This window comes from Diceros bicornis, chromosome 31, assembly GCF_020826845.1.
Source record: "Diceros bicornis minor isolate mBicDic1 chromosome 31, mDicBic1.mat.cur, whole genome shotgun sequence".
Lineage (NCBI taxonomy): Eukaryota > Metazoa > Chordata > Mammalia > Perissodactyla > Rhinocerotidae > Diceros > Diceros bicornis.
The window spans coordinates 10,402,996-10,417,312 of record NC_080770.1 but is presented as its reverse complement, the minus strand read 5'-3'; the positions used below and the strand labels follow the sequence as shown (position 1 = coordinate 10,417,312).

Here is a 14,317-nt window from a genome sequence, read left to right as displayed (position 1 = left end):
CACCTCCTGCTTCCCCACACCTTCACAAAGGAAGTCAGCGAGGGGAGAGGAAACCAAGGGAATAGAGTGTTCTACCAGAAACTGCACTGAAGTCTCCTATGGATGTCTCCCCAGGCTCCAGGGGTACCCAGTGAACTTGGGGCACCTTCAGAAATAGCAGCTTTCCAGCTGTTGATGAACTTCTGAGCCCTAACAGGTCCTGGAGATCACTTAATTAATTCCCTGATCCTAGAGATGAAGAAACAGGGAAAGTGATCTGGCTGCCCTCCTGAAATGGGGACCCACCCCTATTCTGTTCAGGAGCTGGCTTAGGTCCTTCTTGGTGTTTGTGAAAACTCCTGGAAGGATCAAGTCTATTTTATTTATTTTTTTATTTTTTTGAGGAAGATCGGCCCTGAGCTAACATCTGCCAATCCTTCTCTTTTTGCTGAGGAAGACTGGCCCTGGGCTAACATCCATGCCCATCTTCCTCCACTTTATATGGGACGCCGCCACAGCATGGCTTGCCAAGCGGTGCGTCAGTGTGCGCCCAGGATCTGAACTGGCGAACCCCGGGCCGCCGCAGCAGAGCACGCACACCTAACCGCTTGCTCCACCCCGCCGGCCCCAGATCAAGTCTATTTTAATCCCTGCATCTTGACAGTGTCTGGCACATAGCAGGCATTCAAATACCTAAGAAATGGATTGTACTATACACACTTAAATGGCAAGCAGGCACTTCTTAAGAAGAACCTTTCTCTTTTCCTCCTGCATCAGTGTTGGGCAAATTCCAGGGCAGTTAAGTGAAAATTCCCATAGCTCAGATTTGGTAAAAAGCCAGAAGTGTTCAATAAATGTAATCTTGATATTAGCTTTGTTTTTTTTGAAAGGCTCTGCTCAATTTTCATACTCATCAGATGAGGGGTGAATGGCAGCAGCCCCAGTTGGGGGAAAAAGTGGGCTTAAAGGTTACTAGAGACAAGGCATGAGCTATAAATAACCATTTTAAATGATTGATTAGCTCTAACACTGAGTAACTGTAAATATCCTAGAGCATAGGCAGACACTGAAATCTAGGGTAGCCATTAGGGTACAAAGCTGTAAGGCCCTGTAAGTGTTTGAATTTGTGTTTCATACAGAGGGAGGAGTGAGAGCAGTATCTCCATCTATATCACTACTCTGTCAAAACACTGGATGCCATGAGCCTGTGGCACCCCAGCCTTAATAAGTCCCTGACCATTTGGTAGAAATACAATTAGGATCAGTTTGGTGCTAGCAATGCAGTAGTGATTTTGTTAATTAAAGCTATGTTCTCATTCTCCAAATTCACCAGAAAATAAGACCCATCAAACATCATCTGTTGAATGAGTAGGCTTTTTCTCCTAAGTGGTAATTACTTAGGAATACACTTATTTGGCTCCTAAATGGAACCTTACATTTACAGTCAAGCATCCAACTGGTTTTAGGATTGGCCAAATACACAGAGGTCATGAGTTATAATTTATTTCCATCTACTCCAATGGCTCAAGCTCTTAGCATAAACAAGCACGGCCAAGGACCCCCGAGTGAAGGAATGGCTGGCTCCCAAGTGAAGGCATAGTAGATTACGAAGGGAGTAACAGCCATGCAAGAGGAAAGCCATCCTTGGTTGGACCCAGCGCAACTTGAGGAAGCAGCATCCAAAATAAATAAATCCCCCAATGACACACTCGGCCCCAGTCAGTGCAGCCACAGGAGATAGAGTGAATTCAATCCAAATGGTTATTTATTCTAAAACTGGAAGCTACTGTGCCTACATTTTTGCCAGAATGTTGTAATGAGAACAGGGGAGGAAAAGGTTACAGATGTAAACAATGACACAGTTACATTTTTTTTTAAAATGGTAAAACCCTTTTTTACTGGCCACTTCCAAGAATGCTTTACAGGTTGTGCAAAAACATTTACAGGCTCCACGTGGTGTTTGTTTTTCTCACAAGCTTTTCCATCTACAACAACTACAACAGACGTCTGATAAAACACTAAACAAGTCTTCTAAGGAAAACAAGGCGAGGGATCCCTCCTGTTAATCCACATTTTCCCCCTTAACATTGTTTTTTTCATAATAAAAAGACAGACAGAAACAAAACCCAGACATCTACTGTCATTGTGAGTGATCTCTTGGACCAAACCAACAAGGACTGGCAGTTTCTCTCTCCACCCACCTAGCAAAACAGCTTTTTAAAAAAGATGACTTTCTAGTGTCAAAAATTAACAGCAAATACCTCCCCCAACCCTCCCTCCCCACAAAAAAACCCAAAGCGGCTTAAGCTTTGTCCCCCTGGCCCCGAGGGCCTAGCATCCCCAAACCGAGTCATAGACAATAAAAAGATGCTATTCGCTGCAGGACTAAACATTTGCAAAGGGGTGGCAGCTTCTGCCTCAAGGTCAATGTTCTATTATAACATAATCTTGCCCTAAGGGAATTTCTTTGGGCTCCAGTTTTTACCTCCTTGTCCTGACACTATGAGCAAAGCTTTCTCAAACTCCCTTAATAATAAAAAGTTAGTGGGTTACAAAAAAGTTCATGCAATCACTTCACCCACTGCCACACACAAATCCATTTGACGGCACCACAGGAAAGCAGGCGCCCAGAGAAAGAACATCACTATGGGCAAGCAAATGTATTCCCCACCAGCCCCCTCATTCAAGCCTTGGGGTCAGAGGTACTTGTGGAGCAGAAGGGTATGTCACAGACAGGGGCGACTACAGGGCCAGGAGGAGGGTCTGCACCTAGCGAAGGGCTGTATGGCAGTAACGGGGGGAGAGGGAGAGAGATCCAATCTCAGCACAAAATTTTAAACAGAGAACTGCCCAGGTGAGGAAATGGAAGTGAAGCATTTTGTAGTAGCACAACCCAGGGTTTTCCCTCACTAGGAAATGCTGCAGTATGTGGTGTCTGCTGAGTAAGCTCTTCGCTGACACAATGCTGAGCAGAAAGATGAATTAAAACTGAAGCTAAATAATGAAAGAGCATTCCCATATCCCACCCATATTCCTGCACCCAGCCACCTGAAGCTGTTTGTCAAGAACTGGGAGGATGTTGGTAAAGTTACAAACAAAAACTATCCCAACTGAAGTCTCTTGGCTAGAGGCCTCTCTGGGAACAGAGGAAAAGCACCCCTGGAGGAATCCCGTTTCCAGAAGTCGGGAAGGGGTGCTCCCTTTCATGCACACGTTACACACGCTCACACTCACACTCTTCCCGTTTCAGCAGCCCCACTGAGCTGCCTCCCACCCCACCCTCCCCCTTTCTATTCACTCTCTACCTGTGTATCAAAAAAACCAACAGGGCACGGGCCCTCCATACTGTATAAAATAGTTGCTATTCTCAGCACCTGGGCCTGGTAGCCCACACCACAGGATTCACCTATATACATAGCCTGCTGCAGTGAAAAGAATCCTGCTTCGTTTCTGTGTGAGCTGAAACCCTGAGAAACGTTCCCTCTCTTGCACTATAAGAATAGGACACATACTCGAACAGAGATGATTTCAGAGACTTCCTGCCTGTCTCAACTTTGGAAGACAGAGAGTGGAGACTGGCCAATCACAATCTTCAGGCTGAGGGCTGCAATTCCATTCTCCCCCAGGATTTTATGGAAATTCATTAATGGGTACATAGAGGGTACAAGCTTTGCCCTGCAATCAAGAACAATCCCTATGCTGCCTTGGCCTGGGAATCCTATATAATAGAACTACCCAATTGGTAGTCTCCATGCCTCAGCCAAACAGCACGAAGGCACAGAAAAGTGGAGATAGGGACTCTTTGGCCTCCCAGCCCACCAGACCAGATATCCCAAGAGGGAAAGGTCGGTAAAGAAAATACAAACGGTTAGTTGGTGCAAGTGATTGATAAGAGCCAATCGTTTATTTTCACTGCCCCAGTCACAAGCTCTCCCTCTGTCCCCACTCCTGCCTGCTCTGGAGAGTGCCCTCACATGCTCCCACCCTCTCCGCACCACCTTGTCACTCTCCCTTACTTGGCTGCCAGTCCAGCTGCCTTAGAATGTCAGAAGGGTGACATTTTCGGTTCTTTTCCTGTCTAACTGCAGGGTATAGGACAGGCAGCCCTAAGTGCTGCTTTCTGCACAAATGTTTTTTGATTACAAATATCTAACTAGGTTTGAAATGTTTTATAGAATAAGACAATATTCTTTTCAACAAACTTTAAAAAAAATGTACAGTTTTGTTGTTGGTTTCCACCTCCCCCCTCCCCCACCCCTGCTTACGCACCCTCCCCCCCACCGCCCCTCCCCGGCAGCTCAGCCCCACCCCGACAGCCCCTGTTTTCCTTGGTTGTGTTTTGGGGGGTGCCTGGCACCCCCAGAGATTCAGCTTCATGGCTGACAGGCGACAATGGCAGGGGCTTCACCGATACCCTTGGTAACCGTAGTAGTTCCTGTAGTATCGGTCTCTGTCCTGGGGGTGGTGGTAGTAGTAATTCTGCCACTAGAAGAGAGGGGAAACCCCATCACTTAGAGCCACAGCTGGCTGAGGACGGAGAGGCATGACACTCATTCCTCTGGTCCTGTCCCCATTCACCCTCTCTCTAGCCCCAGAAGATACTTACATCCCGATTGTATTGTCTGTAATAGTCTCTGTATCTGTTGTACTCATAATCTCGCCCGTAGAATCGATCGTAGTCTCCCCTGTATCGATCGTAGAAATTACGGTAACCCTGGGAAAGGAGAAAGAGAAAGAGTGAAGATTTATGGGTTTTCAGCATCATGATCCACTGCTATCCCCCGTCTTAAATGAGACAGATCTTAGCTTGATATTATGAACAGGCTTAATCTTCCAGAGGAACACATTAAATGCGGGAAACCCTAAGCCCTGAGAAAACAGCCCAAACCACTCTGCTCCCCCAAGCCAATAGGAATGGCTATCACGGCCCAGAGGGAGGAGCAGAAGGAGAGCTGCACTCACCCCTCTGTTTCCAGACTGCCCCCAGTACTGCTGCCCGTAGGCCCGGTTGTCGTAGCCTCGGCGCTGCCCGCCCACTGGAAGAGAAATGGAGAGCGCGCTCAGACAGCTGGCGTGGGGTCCTGGCTCCACGTCTGAGTGGAAATCAAAAAGTTGGAGCCAAAGGCAATTCTGGGGGAATAGGAAGCCTGCTTCTGTCAGGCTCACACAATGTTAATTAAAGCACCAGCCAGGATCTTTTAAAAAGTCTGAGGGGGGAGGGCAGAGGAATAGAAACACAAGAAAACCAAGCCACCTTGCTTTTGAAGCTCCCCAATTCCTGCAAAACATTTAAGATGGCAAAGGGATACATGGCAGAGTTGGATACATGAGTAAAAACTGCCATTCATAGAATCACAGACTTTCAGCCCTGGAAGGGATCTCAGATATCATATAACCCAGCCCCATCATTTTATACAAATGAGACCAAGTCTAAATAATAAGCTTCTCCAGGGCAGGAACTGTTGGTATTCGTGTGTAACACATAGCAGGCATGCACCACTTTGACAACAACACACACAGACATTTGTAAAGGGCAATTAACACACACTGAGGGGCAACTGACAAATCAGACTTGCAGGAAGGAAACTAATTCCACTAATTGCCTAACTTACTTTATAACTCAAAAAATTACTGAATAATGCATTCACTTTCTGGTTTGTACAGTTGGCCTGATCCAACAGACAAAGCAGCAAAAAAACTTAAAATGAGAATCTGATTTCACCACAGAAATCCTTCAGATATACTACAATAGGGAAGTGGGGAATCCATATGTAAAAATGAAAACTAGACAAATGAGAAGGCTCAAGCATTGCTTTTCATGGAAACAATATTTTTGTTCAAAGTTAACTACCTTTTGTTGAAGGATTATGGAAAAGGCACAAGAAGCTGGGGGTAAAAGATCCAGGAAGAAATAAGCTCCATAGAGAAGGTACTTCCTTATTGTTAGTGACCTGACTTGGTTTCCTCGTGGATCCTGCTGTACTCAGCACAAAGAACAGACTGAGGCTGGGGGCTGGCGGGTCCCCAGGACTCACCATAGCCTTGGCCTCGGCTTCGGTTCTGCCGGTTACGCTTGTTTCGATTGTTTCGGCGGTTTGTCCGCTTCTCGGAGGGGGGCAGCAGTTTCCTGGCCTCCTCCTTGTACTTAGTGACAATGGGCTGAGCTTCCTCCTTCTCCAGCTCCCCGTATGTCACCTCATCCATATAGTCGCATTTCTCAGGCAGAGAAAAGTTGGCTGTAAGAGTAAGAGAGACACTTGAGGGCCTGAAGAGTGTACAGATGGGTAAGATCTCATCATGAAAATTCCACTACAGGAAGAATAAGGTTTCCTAAGCCTCATCTTCTAACGCACAAAAAAGTGCTGGGTTCATACCCACTCACATTTAAAGAAACAAGTCACTTTCTCTACCATAAGTTTTCCCTAAATTTTAACAGCCCCAGACAAAGGGCTCTCTGCAAACTGTAGATTTACAAGCTCTCAAGTGATCCATAATAAATTAAGAGTGACCTGGGTTAAGGTTTCTTTCTTTTTTTTTTTTTTGTGAGGAAGATCAGCCCTGAGCTAACATCCATGCTAATCCTCCTCTTTTTGCTGAGGAAGACGGGCTCTGAGCTAACATCTATTGGCAATCCTCCTCCTTTTTCTTTTCCCCCAAAACCCCAGTAGATAGTTGTATGTCATAGTTGCATATCCTTCTAGTTGCTGTATGTGGGACTCGGCCTCAGCACAGCCGGAGAAGCGGTGCGTTGGTGCGCGCCCGGGATCCGAACCCGGGCTGCCAGTAGCGGAGCACGCGCACTTAACCGCTAAGCCATGGGGCCGGCCCTGGGTTAAGGTTTCTTATCACGGCAGAAGCAGGCAGCCGGAGGCTAAAAGTAACTGAGAAAGTTTTGGTGTTGGTTAGATAAGATGCTAAGAAATCCACTCTTAAAAGAGACTTAATGAGCAACTGATCCAAGCCTAAAGGCACTTACTCCTCTATACAAGGAGAACAGGACACTAGCCCATCATTCAGCACCTGCGCATGATGGGCTAGCACCTTCACCAGTCTCCAGACATCAAGTTCAGAGGCTGAGTCCCAGGGGAATTCAGTTCAATGAGGGCTCTCTTGATTCTTCGATGAATCCATTTAGCCCTCACTTTTATAAAATTGAACTAAATTCTTCCAAGTGCCTGAATATCAGTTATGGACTGGCATAGTTCACGCTGAGTAAACTCAGAGAATCCGGCTCTTAGATGTGTAAGCAGCTCCTGAGCCTGGGCATTACCAGAATTCGAAGTAGCTGATAGGACAGGTGGGATGCCAGGAGCGGAAGGTAGCAAGGGGAAAAAGCACACTCTGAAGGGAGCGGGAAGCAGATCAATTAAGACAGTTACTTCTGCCTTACAGGGACCTTGCTATAAAGCTTTGTATTGCAATAAAGATTTCAGGCACATACCAAAACCCAAAACAAATAAAGAAACAAAAAACAAGCTATTTTAATACTAGAAATCAAGATATACTGATGAAATCATTCACGCCAAGCACTGTATTTTAATCTGAACCATAATAACCTCCTCCCTCTAGAGTATAAATTCAATGAAGGCAGAGCATTTTTTTCATTCGCTACTTCTCCATGTCTAGAACAGTACTGGACAGATAGCAGACATTAAGCATTTACTAAATGAAAAACTGACTCAATGAAGCCTCCGCGTTGAGTTATAATTATCCTGTGGCCGACTACTATTTCTCTTTTTGTATCTTAGCCAGAATAAGCCAAAGGGTTACTGCTTCTCCATTCACTCTGCTCATTCATTTATCTACAAGTGCTCACACCCATTAATTTACTCTTCAGATTTACACTTCAGATGTGGAGAATCACTCAGGTGCTAAGAGGCCCTAGTATGGTGTGCAATGACCAAGGACAGGATCCCTAACTTGTATAATTTTAGCCCACCTTTCATCTCCAGCATTATAGACTCAGGCACATCATCTCCCTCTACTTCCTTCCTCAACTCCAACCTCTTCTTCCAATCTTCCTCATTAGGGACAACCACCACCACTTTCCGAGAGAAAGTCTTGAACAGCAATAGCTTCCGCCGTTGGCCAGAGTTGTACACATTACACTGGGATAGGAGGAGTAAGAGATGTTTTAGGAATAAAAATTATCACTCAAATTCAACCAAAACACTTACTGAGTATCTTTTACAAGTGAGGCACCAGATTTGGGGTCTTATACACACAATCTTCTTTAATTCTTCAAACTGTACATGACAGATATTATCCTGTTTTGCACGTGAGGGAAATGGAGACTCAGAGAGGCCAAGACTTGTCCAAGCTCACAAACCTAGTGGTGGTGGAGCCAGGAATCCAAACAAGCTCCAACGCTCTTTCCATTGCCTCTATTACGTGTTTTATAGTCTGAGTCCACATACTGTTAGTAAAAACAGTAATAAGAGGTAGCCTTTTGAGTTCAAAAAACATTACAACTCTAACACACAACCACTAGGTCTTATTAGGTAACCTGATTCTGCTCTGATTCAGTCTCTCTCTACATATGCACCCCACTTGGACTCTAAGCAATTTTATCACATTAAGTGGATACCAAATTTTTCATCTTTGGACCGTTCTGTAAAATTAGATTTCTTTTCAACGTTTGAACAATACCTGATCAAGAATGAAGTTCCGCTTTGTCCGGGAAGCAATCTGGACCAGCTTACTAAGGCACTGGGAGGCTTGCTGAACTAAAAGGTCTCGGCTTTTGGGGTCCATCTCTGGCTCCTCGAGCCCCTTCATCTGGTGAGTTTGAGAGGAAGTGAACAGAAACACAAGAAGTTATACACTAAGTTAAAGCCCAAGAGTCAATGGTAAATGTCACCTCTTTAAATCAGTTCATGTCAGTTCATTCCTATTCCTCAGTGCTGTGAATGTTGGCCCTTTTCCTGCAGGAGTCATTTCCAGTCTTCATCTGGATATAGTCCAGATTTTATCAGCTTTCAGAAATTTGACAACACAGCAAAGGAAAAAGAATCTATCCTAAACACATATTGAAAAGAACTCATTTCTCTATTTGTGGGACCCTTGTTCTCAGACACTTGAAAGACTAACTCCAACAGGAAAAGGTTATAGGCATTTCTTGGTACCTTCAGAGCAAACACCACAGCTGACTAACCTCCCCCAGCTCACCCTCATTTGACTGAGCACAGTTTCAGCTCCCAGAACATTGTATCTTTTCTCAGGGTTTTCTTTTGCGTATTTCAGTGCCCACTGGGTCTTTCCAGATCCAGGCAGTCCCACCATCAGAATCACCTGCAAGTAAACAGAACCAGGAATGCTATGAAAAATAAGTGAGAGTCATATTTACAAAGCCCAATTCAAGAACATCCTCCCCTGCCCCAGTTCAGTAAAGCTTGGAGAAGAAAAGCTACCCACCCACCATTCCAAAGCAGGAGCACTAAGTTTTTGGAAACTGTTTGACATACCTCACACTCCTCTACGGTCTTGGGAGGGATGGCAGTGCGCACACGCTCCTCAACAGGCACAGCATGGATGAACACAAACTCTTCTGGTGGTGGGAAAAAGGGCTCCTCCTTCTGACCAAAGTTTAATTCTACAACACAATTTTTGCAGAGGACATGGGGTAGGAGGGCCCGGTCTGCCAGGGATTCTTTGTTGATCCGGAATGCCACACCTAGGTCTTCTCCATTCTTGGAAAAGGAAAGTTCTACTTCTTCAGTCTCAAAATTCTATAATGACAAAAGATAAAAGCATTATGGGCGTACAGGCTTTGAGGCAGGTTAAATCTTACAATTTAACCTTCTCTTTTTCACTCAGACTGCTGCACAACACAACTAAGCAATGCATAAAAGACAGCAGCTGATGGAAAGCAAATTGAATTCCCAGTGCCCCCTATCCACTTCTTGCTGCAAATCCACAACTTTCAAGAGCACTTACAGCAAAGCAGCCAATAACATCATTCTCCCCAAAAGTCTGGCCAAATTCCTCAAACTGCCCATTCTCTGCTTTGAGTCCTCTTCCATCGAAACCATAAGAGAATTCATCCTCACCTAGAATAGTGAACAAATAAGTTACCTACACCCAAACTTCCCATGGAGTAAGCAATATGGTAGCAAACACTAATGATAAAGTTAAAAATAACTTTACCAAGCTGTGGACGGGAAAAATCAACAGACCATCCAACCCGAAGGAGAGAAACCTCTGTGCAGCCTTCTTTCATTGGGAGATTCTGGGTTACCTGGCCAAGTCAGAAAAAAACTCTCAAATACTGTGACCAGCTCAGGAGCAAAGTCTGAGTTAGAAAGACAAGATTTCTATACAAACTGAAAATTACAACTATCACAACTCAACATCAGAATAACAACTGTCAATGGACTTAAACCAGACCCAAAGGGGCCAATTTCTTGGTAACCGGAGCTAAGGTTATTGTTAAAGCGTGGTGCCTTTTCTGCACTAATAAAATACTGGTAGGCAATACATAGTACTGCCAGTACATAGCAGTTTAATGAATAATTTAATAAATGAATGGTCTTAATGAGCTGTATATACTACCTTGGCCTCAAAGCAGACTTTCCCCTTTGTCACTCCGTAAGTACTCCTTGCCCCAGACCAAAGGGTGGGGAACTTCTCTGAGAAAAGTGGCTGCCCTCCATAGCGGTCTTTGCTCACTTGAAAATGGAGATCCGAGGTATCTGTTAAGAAAGAAGCAATCTGTTTACTCCAATGCCCAAGACTTGAAAGCCACCAACAGAACACAAATATACCCAGTTGTCAAGAATGGATACAAAATCTCCCATGTGCTAAGTCTCTTAAAAGTTGTAGACCACGAAGTGTTAATCTCCAAAATCACTTGTGATTGGTACAAACCCCAACCTGTCTGCCTTATACATACACGTGTCCAGGTTCACAAGAGTTTGATCCTCCTCCTCTTCTTTTGCCTCTTCTTCAGGGGGTGGTGGAGACTTTGAGCTATACATGTGAGAGAAAAGCAAATACAATGTAACCAAAGCCCTCTTCTTTGAGGGGTGTCTGCATGACATCATGTCTGTTTTAAACTATCAGCAAATATAAAATACCAGCAGACAGCTGCTTTCAACAAATGAGAAAAGGGCAACAGCTTTCAGGGTAGATTCAATCTAAACCTTATGCCTATAAAAACCTATTCCATTTTTAATCCACCCATCTTTCCAGACTCTCCAATCAACATCAGGTATACCAAAATCAGAGCAGACACTCCCTTCAATGAAAGGGACTGTTTCCCTCACCGGCTGTGGTAAGCCTCCTCTCGGAATTCATAGTAAGCTCGGCCATGTTCATCCTTCTCATCCCGCTGTCTCTTTACCCCCCGCCGCTCACCATCTGAGCCTGCTGGTTTTGACTTTTCACTATCTTGGTCATCTCCTACAAAAAGGAGGGAAAAAAAATCAGCAGTTTTCATACTAGAGTGTAGAATAAGCTCAGAACCAAAAGAAACTAACAGGGCATCTGCGTATCTGTCTAATCAGAATAGGCAGGTTATTCCTACTGCATGCATGGAACATTTTATTTCCAAAAATTATCTTCCTGTCACTGGTTGAGATTTTACTTCAAAAAAAAAGGAACATTATGGACTAATTACAGTCAAGGAGTAGATAAAAATTGGACAATTTTTGCATTCTAAATTTATCTGCTTAAATCAGGTCAAACTTGCAGATTTTCCCACCAATATAACATAAGAAAATATATCCTAAGTCTTTAAAAAACTTCAAGGTTAATTTAATTTTGATTCTTGATTGTTAGATTGGATTTGCTCTAGACACTTAATATGTATTTTCCATCACTGTTCCACAGCTTCATGACACAGAAGCCTCAGTTTTTCTTTTCAATAGTTTACCTTTCCAGCTTTAAAATGCACAGCCATCCACAGCTTTACTTAAATAGCAGATGGACTCAAGTGCATGATACAGAGCTGTAGTTTTATCATGGATTTCTACTGAAAGTTGCAAAAGTAAACCATTAAGTCACAAGAGACCCATAAATAATACTGCATCTTTAATGCACATTAATTGGGGCAGAAAAGTGTTGTCATATATTTAGCAACCTTCTTTACAAGAGGAAAAAAACCCCCAAATTTTTCCTTAAGCCTTTGTGGTTTGCAACACTAGAAAGGTTTAATAGTAATTTCTTTAAGGCAGTCTTTTATCCCTTAACCTTTTTTATCTACTATTTGGGATACACGTTAAGTCAAAGGTTATGTAATAGGATTTTTGTTTCTGGACATAAGACAGACAATCTGCAAGTTGCATACGACTGTCATAGAAGGGGTTCCAATTACATGATGACACTAAGCAGAAGCCTAAAAAATGTATTATAAGAACTAAGGCAACCCACTTCATAGTCTTGGAAGCAGCTCTAGTTCTCCTCTCTACTCTGACAGATAGTTATGGATCAGCTCTAACCATCCAATCACTTCAAAGGAAGAGAGAAAGGTCACTAACTCCCTGAGGCGACTCTACACATTCTCTTCCAGAAGGTTACTCAATGAACCCACCAACACCTCAACCATTCCAATTCAGGAAGCCAGGGACCTGAAATGTAAAAGGCTACCTAAGCAACGCAAATTTACAAATATGCTCACTCTTCGACTCAGTGGGAAGATTAAAATTTAATCATAAAAACACAGACAAGGTAAAACCCCTACTACCCAAGAATCGTTAACTTATTCCAAATGCACTAGATTAAGGCTTTCTCTTCACTAGTTAACTATTAAACTCGACACCCTCACACCACAGGCTGTCCCCTGCTGCTAAAGCAGGAACAAAGTTAGGTTTCCAGATACCCTGCGTGGCTCAAGCTCTAGCAACGTGCTTTTCGATGGAGCGAACTTTGACGAACTTAGTTTATTGCTTAATATTTTTATGGCGAAAAAATCAACAGCCAGATAGCGCAAAGGCCGAAGCCTCCAGCAGTCGGTCTGGCTGTCCCCCTATTACCGCCAAGTCCTCCGCATTCTCGCTTTAGGAAAAGATCACCAGCACCGCGGGAGGCTGCTCCACAGGTCGCTCACGGAGCAGTTCGCATGCAAAACCGCTCACTTCCATCCACTACCACCAAAGAACCAAGTGAGGCAGCAACCTCCCTCCTGCAGCGAGTGGGGCCACCGGAGGCGGCCAAACCCCCTCGAAACGTGGGTAGAGAATGAAAACCACCTCCCCTGGGGAGTCCCACCAAACGGCGACGGGAATCTTGCACTTTCAGGCAAGCGAGAACAAGGGATCGGACCCCGCGATGCAGGGCTGGGTGCTGGGTCAGAGGCGCACCCGGCAGGCTGGAGCCAGGCTCCGCTGGCAGCTCCTCACCCTGCTCCTCCGCGGCCTTGTCACCAGGCGCCTCGGATCCCGGCGTCTCCTCCCCGCTCCGCTCCTCCGGCTCGTCTTCCTCCCCTTTGCCGGTGCCCTGCTCTTCGCCACCGTTTACCCCACCTGACCCGGCCGTCGCCTCCTCCGCTGGCTGCTCGGAAACATCAGGCTCGGCCGCGGCCTCCATGGCTGCCGCCTCTGGGGGCTCCGGCGGCGGCTGCTCGGGCTGGCCCGAGGCCTGGGCAGGGGGTGGCTCCTCGTCCTCGTCCTCAAGCAGCGCCTCCTCGTCTTCCTCCTCCTCCTCTTCGTCCTCCTCCTCGTCCCCGCCCGGGCCGCCGCCCGACGCGGCCACAGGCCGAGGCTCCGCCTTGCAGGCCCCGCCGGGCCCGGCCCCGCCACCGCCGGCCTCGTCCTCGAGCATCTCGGCGTCCAGCGCCTCCTGCAGCCGCTGCGCCAGATCCACCTTGAGGCCGCGCGAGTCCAGGCCCCGCCGCTGCAGCTCCGACCGCAGCTCGGTCACTTTCAGCCGCTTCACCTCCATCGCCGCCGCCGCCTCCTCCGCCTCCCGCCGCCTCCTCCCCTGCGAACCGTCGACCGAGCCCGACCGCGCAGGCGCCGCCGCCGCCCGCCTCCGCCTCACGCGCCAGCACGGAGCCCGCGCGAGCGAGCGCACGCACGTACGCACGCAGGCGGCGAGGGCCGCGCGCAGCCTCCGCTACGTAGGTTTGTTTCTCCCTCCCCCTCCTTTCACCCCTTCGGCCCGGGGGGTCCAAAACAACGCAGCGGGGACTTGCTTCGCTTCCTGCCCCCTCGGTTCCCCTGCCGCGGGCGGGCGCGCGCCGAGGATGGCGGACTTCCCTCCCTTTACCGCCCGCCCCCTCTCACCCCCTGGGCCAATCGCCGCCGGTCGTGTCACCGCGCAGCCGCACGGGAGCCGCAGCCGGCAAAGGCTGGCTTCGGCTCAAGTGCCTCGTAGCACCGAGGCGTGTGCGCGCCTGTCT

At 46.5% G+C, this 14,317-nt stretch overlaps 1 protein-coding gene across 2 annotated transcripts; it reads right to left on the bottom strand.

Annotated features, from left to right (window-relative positions):
- Positions 1–4,269: 4,269 nt before the first annotated feature.
- HNRNPUL2 (heterogeneous nuclear ribonucleoprotein U like 2) lies at positions 4,270–14,156 on the bottom strand. 2 transcript variants are annotated; one of them, XM_058526622.1, is made up of 14 exons: positions 13,317–14,154; positions 11,244–11,379; positions 10,871–10,947; positions 10,531–10,670; positions 10,126–10,216; positions 9,916–10,028; positions 9,444–9,707; positions 9,148–9,270; positions 8,629–8,757; positions 7,919–8,087; positions 6,015–6,215; positions 4,942–5,015; positions 4,586–4,693; positions 4,270–4,464 (listed from the first exon to the last, which is right to left on the bottom strand). In XM_058526622.1, the coding sequence occupies exons 1-14, from the start codon at positions 13,855–13,857 to the stop codon at positions 4,384–4,386; spliced, it is 2,247 nt and encodes a 748-aa protein (XP_058382605.1). In that variant the 5' UTR covers positions 13,858–14,154; the 3' UTR covers positions 4,270–4,383. The 2 variants fall into 2 exon arrangements, with proteins under 2 accessions (XP_058382605.1, XP_058382606.1); XM_058526623.1 differs by lacking the exons at positions 4,270–4,464; positions 4,942–5,015 and having other exon boundaries at positions 4,601–4,693; positions 13,317–14,156.
- Positions 14,157–14,317: the final 161 nt, after the last annotated feature.

Coding starts and splice junctions, on each gene's coding strand:
- HNRNPUL2 (XM_058526622.1), bottom strand. CDS start 13,857: ATGGAGGTGAAGCGGCTGAAAGTGACCGAGCTGCGGTCGGAGCTGCAG. Junction 10,217..10,530: donor AAGTCTGCTTTGAGGCCAAG/GTAGTATATACA, acceptor TGACTTGGCCAG/GTAACCCAGAATCTCCCAAT. Junction 10,029..10,125: donor TTTTTCCCGTCCACAGCTTG/GTAAAGTTATTT, acceptor TCACTATTCTAG/GTGAGGATGAATTCTCTTAT.